This window comes from Sceloporus occidentalis, unplaced genomic scaffold, assembly GCF_023333645.1.
Source record: "Sceloporus occidentalis isolate IW3139 unplaced genomic scaffold, rSceOcc1.0.p SCAF_14, whole genome shotgun sequence".
Lineage (NCBI taxonomy): Eukaryota > Metazoa > Chordata > Lepidosauria > Squamata > Phrynosomatidae > Sceloporus > Sceloporus occidentalis.
In genome coordinates this window covers 14,798,365-14,808,579 of record NW_028316994.1, presented here as the reverse complement: position 1 = coordinate 14,808,579, position 10,215 = coordinate 14,798,365, and the positions used below count along the sequence as shown (strand labels likewise).

At 43.6% G+C, this 10,215-nt stretch overlaps 1 gene segment (V, D, J or C); it reads right to left on the bottom strand.

Moving 5' to 3' along the window:
* Positions 1-4,013: 4,013 nt before the first annotated feature.
* On the bottom strand, positions 4,014-9,687 carry LOC149304184 (Ig gamma-2C chain C region-like). The segment is given in 4 exon segments: positions 4,014-4,470; positions 5,311-5,625; positions 6,779-7,105; positions 9,043-9,687. Coding segments are annotated over 4 exon segments (1,338 nt in total).
* Positions 9,688-10,215: the final 528 nt, after the last annotated feature.

Sequence of the window (10,215 nt, the reverse complement as noted above, 5' to 3'; positions counted from 1 at the left end):
TTGTTCAACATGGATAAATCTCATTCCTTCAAGAGTTGGCAGTCACAATAGTATTCAGGCCCAGGATTCCTGCCTTAGGGTGCATCTACCCTATAGAAATAATGCAGTTTGACACCATTTAACTGCCATGGGTTCATCCTACAGAATCATGGGATTATTAGGTTGCTGAGGCAACCTCTTTGGTAGAGGAGGCTAAAGACCTTGTAAAACTTCAAATCCTAGGATTTCATAGGTTGGAGCTACAGCACTTAAAGTGGTGTCAAACTGCATTATTTCTCCAGTGTAGATGGATGCACAGAAAGGCATATGACAAAACCAGCTTCGTTGGAGCAGGGATCCATCCTGTTGACAACAATCAGCAGCATTAGGCACAGCAACAGTGTGTAGTCCACAAATAACAACTATTCCTATTCAAGCTGCTAATGTCATACAGTGGGCCCTTGGTTTCCAACTGGTGTTTGGTTCCAGGACCCACAGTGATGACTAAAACCCATGGATGCTCAAGTCCTATTATATGTTGTTGTTGTTGTTGTTGTTGTTGTTGTTGTTGTTGTTGTGTCTTCAAGTCATTTCCGACTTATGGAAACCCTAAGGCAAACCTATCCATATTATATATCTGTTATATAAAATGGCAAAATCGAGAATTTTTTTTGGTAATAGTTTCAAGCCATGGATGTTTGAAACTATGGATGCAGAATCCATGGATAAGGAAGGCCAACAGTATATGTATTTCATATGCAGTCTACCTTTGGATTTTGAAATGAATATGGGCCTAGAAAATTATGAATGGTTAAAAAAACCCACACGTAAAGCTATAATACCATAGTAAAACTGGGTTCCATGGCAGTGAGCAATGGAGAGGGACATTAGATATTTGGGCCAGCATAATTATTGCCATAGGTGGTGGCAGTACTGGGGCAAGCAGTGGTACAGTGGCGGGGCAACAGGATGGTGATGCTGTCGCTATGTGTGAAGAGAAGAGCAAATGATGTTCTCTTTGTCAAGAGAGAACATTGTCTTACAGTTCCTGTCCTCTACTGGAGCCAGCAGGACAACTTTATCTGCAACAAAAACAACTTTTTTATTCATCACTACTTCATGGTGCTCCAGAGAAGGATTGTTCACTGGCATAATCAAGCATTGTGCCAGCATAAGTTGCCAACAAGATTCTGCCCCCAGCTTCTATCTCACAGCTGAGGCTTGGTGGCAGTTTTGGCTAAAGCATGCAGCTGATGGTATGGGGCAGAGCAGAGACTATTTGAAAGACTGTCTAGGCAAGGGTGACCAAGATGCTCAAAGGTCTGGAAGGAATGCCCTGTGAATCATAGAATCATAGAATAGTAGAGTTGGAAGAGACCACAAGGGCCATCCAGTCCATCCCCCTGCCATGCAGGAAATCCCAATCAAAGCATACCCGAGAGATGGCCATCCAGTCTCTGCTTAAAGACTTCCAAGGAGGGAGACTCAACTACACTCTGAGGAAGGAATGTGTTCCACTGTCGAACAGCCCTTACTGTCAGGAAGTTCCTCTTAATGTTGAGCTGGAATCTCTTTTCCTGCAGCTTGCATCCATTGTTCCGGGTCCTGTTCTCTGGAGCAGCAGAAAACAAGCTTGTTCCCTCCTCAATGTGACATCCCTTCAAGTATTTAAACAGGGCTATCATATCACCTCTTAACGTTCTTTTCTCCAGGCTAAACATACCCAGCTCCCTAAGGCGTTCCTCATAGGGCATGGTTTCCAGACCCTTTACCATTTTAGTTGCCCTCCTTTGGACATGTTCCAATTTCTCAATGTCCTTTTTGAATTGTGGTGCCCAGAACTGGACACAGTATTCCAGGTGGGGCCTGACCAAAGCAGAATATAGTGGCACTATTACTTCTCTTGATCTAGACACTATACTTTTACTGATGCAGCCTAAAATCGCATTGGCCTTTTTAGATGCCACATCGCACTGTTGACTCATGTTCAACTTGTGGTCTACTTGGACTCCTAGATCCCTTTCACATGTATAAGTCTCTCATTCAGCCAGGTGTCCCCCATCCTATATCTGTGCATTTTATTTTCTGCCCTAAGTGCAGTACTTTACATTTTTTCTGTGTGGAATTTCATTTTGTTAGTTTTGCCCCAGCTTTCTAGTCTATTCAGGTCATTTTGAATTTTGATCCTGTCCTCTGGAGTATTAGCTATTCCTCCTAATTTGGTGTCATTTGCATTATGCCCCCAATTCTGTCATCCAAGTCATTGATAAAGATGTTGAATAACACTGGGCCCAGGACAGAGCCTTGTGGGACCCCACTGGTCACTTCTCTCCAGGATGAAGAGGAGCCATTGTTGAGCACCCTTTGGGTTTGGCCAGTCAACCAATTACAAATCCATGTAACAGTTACATACAGAAGAATGACTTGGGGAGCTGGATATGTTTAGCTTGGAAAAGAGAAGGCTGAGAGGTGATGTGATAGCCATCTTTCAGTATCTGATGGGCAAGATGGAAATTGCTTCTTTCCTGTTGCTCCAGAGACTGGAACATGAATCAGTGGATTTAAATGACAAGAAAATAAATTCCACTTAAACATTAGGAAGAACATTTTAATTGTGAAAGCGGTTTGGCAGAAGGTTGTGGACTCTCCATCTTTGGAGGTCTTTTAACAGGGGTTGGATGGCGAGTTTTCCAGAGTGCTGTAATTGTGTATTCCTGCATGGCAAGGGGTTCGATTAGGTGTTCTTTGTAGTCCCTCCAGCTCAAAGATTATATAATTCTACTGTATTTTCCTTGATGAGTCTTCCCAACTTCATTCAGCAATGGCTTTGTGCCCATCCCATTACCCTTGCAGGTGTGTTTGGTGCAGACACAAGAGAAGGCCTTCTCAGTGGCTGCTCCCAAATTGCTGAACTCCCTCTTACACTAGGCTTAGCATTTTTCCTGCTCTCTTTCTGCCAGCAGACTAAGACTTTTTTATTTTGGTAGGCCTAACTAAACTTAACTTACTGGGTCAGAAAGGTCTTTTAATGGGGTGCATTATGCTTTTATCCTATTGACTATGCTTCGATGTATTTAAAAAAAACTGTTTTAGTTTAGTGTTGTTAATAGAATTGTTTATTTAATGGCTGTATCAAATAGATTTTAACTGTACTTTGTTTTAATTTATTGTAAATCACCTTGGGTAACAAAACAAAGGCAGATATATATAAATAAAGTAAGTTAATAAATAAGGAAAGGAAAGGAAAGGAAAGGAAAGAAAGAAAGAAAGAAGGTAGGTAGGTAGGTGAGTGTGTGTTAGAGGTGCAACAAAAACCTTTTGGGAAGATTTGTAAATAAAGCTTAAATAAGCATGTTTGATTAATGTTGTGGCAGCCTCTTTGCTCTTGAATTTCACCCCAAAGAGTACAATTTTAAAACAAGTGGCAAGTAGTGTGGAGCAGCGGAAAGCCTATTGGACTTGGAAAAGAGAGGGGTGTGTTTGTGTGTCTGAACTGTGACCAGTTTCTGCTTAGCCATGAAGTTCATTGGATGGCATGGAACAACAACCCACTCTATTTTAGTCTTTTCTTACCATGAAAAGTTACTGGAAAGATAGGATGAAAGAACCCAAATTAAGTACAGGATAATCCAAATTAAAACCCAAGCTAAGCATAGGAAACCCAAACTAGAATTCAAACTAGGCATGGGAGAACCCAAAGTAAAACCCAAGCTAAACATGGAAGAACCAAAATTAGAACCTAAACTAAGCACAAGAGAATCCAAACTATTACCCATACAAAGTATAGTAGAACCCAAACTAGAACCCAAACTAAGCATGTGAGAACCCAAACTACAGAACTCTAAGTTGCTTGCTGAAAAATTGGAATATGGTTCTTTCTGTTGCTAACCTCAAACTGTGACATTTTGCTTTTGTAAGATGAGACCTGTGTTTGTTATAGAACCCACCAAGCAACGCCACATAAGCCATAATGCTATTAGAAGATACGGTAATAATAGACATTTCAGTTTTGAGCCATTGTATGAGTTCATTTTTATTAAGCCAATGGCCATTCATGCATGCTGAAAATTATTTACATACTGTTTCATCTAACAATGCTAGAGATAATTCTGGGATATGGTGAAAGAGATGCAACTCTAGAAGAGAATGGTCTTCATTTTTTACCCTGGGATTTCTCGATGTTCTTCTGGATGAACTTCACGCTCAGGCCCTCATGGACAACCATGCATGTGTAGGAATAACCTTGGTTCCAGTCAGTCTTGAGGACCTTCAGTTTGCTGAACAAGAAATAAGTGTCGTCGCCATCGCTGAAGACTGGGCTGGTGATGTAGTCAGCTTCATCCAAGGGCTGGCTACCCTTTAGCCATTTCAGGGAGATTTCACTGGGCTTGAACCCTTTGACCAGGGCAGTGATGGAGACGTATCTGCCATTAGAGGCGAGCTCCTCATGGTTAGGATGGAAGAGATACACACTGGGGGCGGTGCTGGCCACTTGTGTGCCGAGAAGCAAAGCAGAATAGAAAGGCAGAAAGAAAATAGTGGCTTAGCCAACACCAAAATAATGGAAACAAAAATCTTGAAAGGATGAGATGGAGAATTCTCCATTATGTATTTTAATAAAAAGAAGGCCATTATCATAGGTCTTCATGAGAGAAGGGCTATAGGAGGGTGCCCCCTAATTCTGAACTGTTCCTCACATACCTTATAAAAAGCAAGACACATATGTATTTCTTTATTTCCAGCTCACCAAACTAGATCATGTTAGCTGAAGCCTCAGCAACAAAGGTGTGAGCTGGGGTGAGGCCATATAATCTAACCTGGCTCCTGGTGTCATGTCCCATATTGGGCTGCAGATGTCTTCTGTCTCCTGGGACAGAAAGGTTAGCTCTTTTGTCAGGTGGACACAAGCAGTGGTGAGGCATCAAAGTCACTAGATCAGTAAGCAGTGAGTTCACTCCAGGGTTTAGTTCAAACTTCAAAGGAGGTATCCAAGATGCTGAAACATACCCTAATATCTTCAGTGTCTTTGAAAGTTTGTTTAAAGTCTAGATTTAATCCTGCAGTGAATTTACTACTGTACCGATATGTGACCCACCACGAAACACTAAAACACTAGAAAGCAGCAAAGCAGGCCTTACTCTGCTGACTTCTGTATTCAGAAAAAAAGGTGTAAAGCCAATTCTAAGAAGAATATTCTGAATATGAATTACATATATTACAAATTCTGCTCTGTTTGCATGCACTTTCAGTAATCTCTTCCCTGACTAGGAGGCTGATGGGAAATAAAGACCCCCAATTGCAAAGTGGAGAGCAGACTGGTTTCCCACTTACCTATCTTCTTGCTAATCCTGGTACTCTTCGGTAGAGGCAAGCCTGGGTGTTTCACTGTGCAGGTAAAAGTCTCTCCTGACAGCCATTCTCCATCAGAGAGGATCAGAGAACTGGACCCTGTCAGGGTACCATTCAGCTCTTTTTTCACATCTATGGGTTCAGGGTTCAGGCCTCCTCTTTTTTCCCGTGACCAAGCCACTTCCAATCCAATTTCACTCTCCATGTTGATGACCACACAGGTGAGCTTGGGAACCTTGTCCACATAGATGTCATTGGGGCTTGGGCGCAGGATGAAGGTTCGAATCTCTGTGGTGCCTAGGGATTCAAAAACCCATATCAAGTCCCTAATTTCTCCCCAACCTGCAACCTGTCTTCCATCTTGTGTACAGAATTTTCTCCTGAGCCACATTCTTCAACACATTCTATGTTGGCTCTAAAAGCTTACCCTCTTCAGATTGACCAGATAAATATTCTCAGATCAACAGTCACACTGAATTGAATTATTTCTCATCTATTTTAATCACTACAAAATTAATTGTTTTGTATTGACTATATTTCAATATTAAAATGTGTGTGTGTGTGTGTGTGTGTGTGTCGTGTAATAGAACTGGAGCCACAGTTGTTCGCTTTTCATCACTCCTGCCCTTAATTCCCTTTGGCTTTTTGAGAAATTCAAAATGGCTACTACCATTAAAAATGGCAGCTACCACTTAGAGAAGCATAATACTGGCAGATCAACTTGAGTTCTACTTGAATTGAACTGTGCTGAATTTGATGGGGTTTAAACTTGTTGAAGAATTTGTGCTGGGATCTGAAGCAACCAAAGCTGGGAAAAGGATTATTTCATTGAACACATTTTTCCTTGAATCACCCAGATCCAGTTAATGAAATTTTGTTTTGTTTTGTTTTTTGCTGGGAGAAAGGCATGATATAAACAATAAAATAAAATAAATAAAGTAAAATTAAAACAAATAAATAAAAAAAGTGTGTTGTAGAAGAAAGCAAAGATTCTCTTTCAATTTCCTGGACAGTAATGAATCTAAATCAATCTAATCACTACTAAGGCAGACTGCAAGCCATCCACTGCAACCCTTGAAAGGACATCTGGGGTCTCCATTTAGCTACAGCACAAGTGGGTAAAGTGAAGTCCTCAGACATCTTGTCCCAGACACCCAGTCCCCCTCGGCCAACAGGTCCTATAACATATAATGAGGCCTGCCTTCAGTTAGGTAAATGTTTCCAGGGAAATGGAAAACATGGGGATGAGCAAGTGCATTATGGCACAGTGGGCAAGAGGAAGCCATTCCAAATCCCAAGAAGCCATAATTGAAATGTTTTGGGAATATGAGACCATAAACTCTCAGCAATCTAGAATTAGCAATCTTTCCTCTTTTCTTTATACCTCCATGCACCTTTATCCCAACCCAACCCAACCCTACGTTTCAACTCAAATGAGACTTAGTATTACCTCCACAGATCTTGGCCTTGCTTTTCACCTTGGTCTGGGTAGCGTCATGAGTCACCTGGCAGGAGTAAGCATTCCCATCCAGCCAATCTGCTTGGCTGACATTGGCTGTGCTGGTGGTACTGAAGGTGTAGCTGTTCTCATCTTGTCTAGGGCTCTCTGTGACTGAGGGCAACAACCCAGTTTGCTCACCCACTAGCCAATCGACCGTCACCTCTTTGGGGTAGAAGCCCACTACACGGCATAGTAGCTGAATGGTAACATCAGCAGATTCATCGTTGCAGGAGGAGTGGAGCAGGGTGACCGCTGGTGGAACTGGCAAACTGCAGCCTGAGGGAATGAGAAGCATATAAAGGATATAAATGGACAGACAATGGTGAATGGTGGCTTCCATGTCTCTAAGATGGTGAATCTGGGCTGGGTTCCTTGGGAACCTCCCACAAGTCTGCAGAACCCCTTCCTGAATCCCAAATCCCCCCAAGAGGGCAGTCGCTTTTTGGTATAACATTAGGGGGTTTCACCCTCCTGATCTTAGGGTGCCCCTTGAGGGAATCTCTTTTAAAGGGGTGCCTTCTTAGTCTTCCTATGTTTTGAGGATTCTGAGAGTATAATGAGGGAATCCCACAAGATTTCCTTAAGGGGCAGCCCCAAATCAGGAAGAATCATATGTATTCTTCTCCCATATGAGCCTGCCATGTTTGCAGATCCACTGAGAGGAGATTTGTCTCTGTTCCACCACCCTCACAGGTATCTTTGGAGGGAGCCACAGAAGAGAGCCTTGCTCCCAGGCTCCAGAACTGAGAGATGTTAGACTGGCACCCTCCTTGCTATTTTTTTGCAGGCAGGTGAAGACATTAAAAAAGAAAAAGGCCAGGTCTTTGAAGACTGACTGCTCTAGTGGAGTGGGCCTTGCAGATTTGTGCTATACTGCCTACCTGTGTTTTGTTCATTTGCTGTTTTTAATAGCTATGTTTTTACTGATTTTAATTCTATGGATAGTTTAATGATATTTTAAACCTTTTATTTTTTTTTAAAGCTGTGTTTCGTTTAACTCTTGTAAGCTGTCCTGAATCCCAGTCAGGGAAAAAGTTGGAATAGTAGTAGTAATAGTGATGATGATGATGATGATGGAACTATCAGAAATGCTGAAGCTATTTTTGGATATGATTCAGCACTTTGGAGAGCTGCTTTGAAACCCAAGAGCTGATTCGGCACCCTATTTGCATGGAAACCACCAGCTGCTCTTGTGTGCAACATTTGGTAATGTAGTGGCCAGAAAACAACTCTCATCATCCACAAGACAAGCTCACTTTTTTTCACTGACTGGGACTCAAGCTCAATGTTATCCCCGTGGATAAATATAAATATAAATGGGGGTGTAGAAAGGAGAGGGAGACAGAGGAGATTACCAGCTTAACATCACACTGGAAAGCAACTGTTTTGACACATCTATCATTCCACCCTCCTGTTGTCTTTCTGTTCTTCTTGTCCTGCCCTTTACCACTCTGTTCCAGGGGCATGGAACACTTGCATTCCATGCTCATGCACATTACTTATTTGGCCTCTGAACCCCAGCAGAGAACCACTTCAAAAACTTCTTTTCTAAAACTCTCAAGCTTTATTTGAGGTGCATCTACACTGTAGAAATAATGCAGTTTGGCACTACTTTCACTGCCAAGGCTCCATCCAACAGAAGCCTGGGATTTGTAGTTTGATGAGGCACTAGCATTCTTTGGTAGAGACATCTAAAGATCTTGTAAACTCCAAATCCCAGGATGGAGCTTCAGCACTTAAAGTGGGGTCCAATGGGATTATTTCTCCAGTGTAGATGCACCCTTGGCCTATCTCAACTTGCTACCCATTCTATATAAAAGGCTAACCATAACTATCCAGCAAATGAGACTCAGCATGGTGCAGTGGGTTTGACTGTTGGACTAGGACTCAGAGAGAGTTCAAATCTGGAAAATCTGGATGGAAACTGAGTGGATGACCTTGGACAAGTCACATTGTGTCAAGAAGGCAAACCTCTTTAGCTCCAGAGGAAGGCAATGACAAACTTCTTATAAATAAACATTGCAAAAATAACACATGGTAAGTTCACCTTAGGCTGGCTATACATTGGAAATGACTTGAAGGTACACAACGATAACATTGCAGTGACTCCAGTTTCACCACACAGATACTGGACATTTCTTTTTGCTGGAAAGATTGCTTTTGTGAGGAGAAAATAAAAAGGAAGCAAGTGAAAAGGTTCCAAGTAGACTCACGTTCAATCTCTTGGTTGAGCGAGGAGTTGGTAGCTGTATGGACAGCTTTGCATTCGAAATTCCCAGACTTCCAGCTGGAGACTGGGACAGTGAGCTGGCTGCTGAGGGTGTAATGGCCGCTGGAGTGAGCTATTGCTGGGAAGGTCCGGATGCCTGTGGAGATGGCTCCTGAGTTCCATTGCACTGTGGCTGGCTCAGGAAAGTACCCCGTGATCAAACACCCAAGCGTGACTTTGGAGGCAGTGTAGAGATCTTGGCAACAGGGGGACAACGGAAATACAGCTGGGGCCGTGGGGGTTGCTGTGATGGAAGACACAAAACAGACAGGATGACAGCAGGTTCTGTACCAGCTGTGCATGGATCTGTATTACAGTAACGAACAGTGGGTTATGAGGCATTATTCTCTCATTATATTCAGCCAGTATTTTCCTCCTTACTGCCAGTCTCTGACTTTTGTGTTCAGATTCACCCAAGGTTGAAAGCTGTCATTCTCCCCTGGAATAATGGGTTTTAGGGGTGGCTAAGGCAGTGATGGTGAACCTATGCCACGCATGCCGGAAGTGACACTTTGGGCCATTTCCTCGGGCATGGGGAGAGGGAGAAGATGGAAGAGGCATGCGCATGCCCGTTCCTCCTCCTCCCTGCCTTTTCTTGGCTTCCAGCTATCTCTCAGAGACAGCTGGAAGCCAGAAAAGGGCGCTCCAGAGAAGGAGCCAGAGAAGTGCGCCTCTGGCTCCTCCTCGCAGCCTTCTACCGGCCTTCAGCTGCCTCTTAAAGAGAGCTATGGGTGGGGAAAAGGGCGAGGAGAGGAGGAGTGACCGGTGTGTGCCAGTTGCTCCTCCCCAGGGAGCTTTGTCGGCCTCCTACTGTCTCTCGAGAGACAGCTGGAAGCAGGGAAAGGTCAGTGAGGAGGATGCAGGGGCCCTGCCCATCTCCCTCCTTCCCCACTTACCCTTCCTGCCTTCCAAGTGCCCCAAACAGGGCACTTAGAGGGCAGGGAAAGGTCCGTGGGGAGGAAGAGAGGGGGCCCACCCATTCCTCTTCTTCCCCTTTTGCCTTTCCTCGCTGGAGACCGGGAAAAAGGCAGGGAAGGAGCCCCACCCAGAGGGTGGAAGCTCCAACCATGGAGGGTGGAAGCCACACACCCTGGGCCGGAAGCCCCGCCCCAGCACA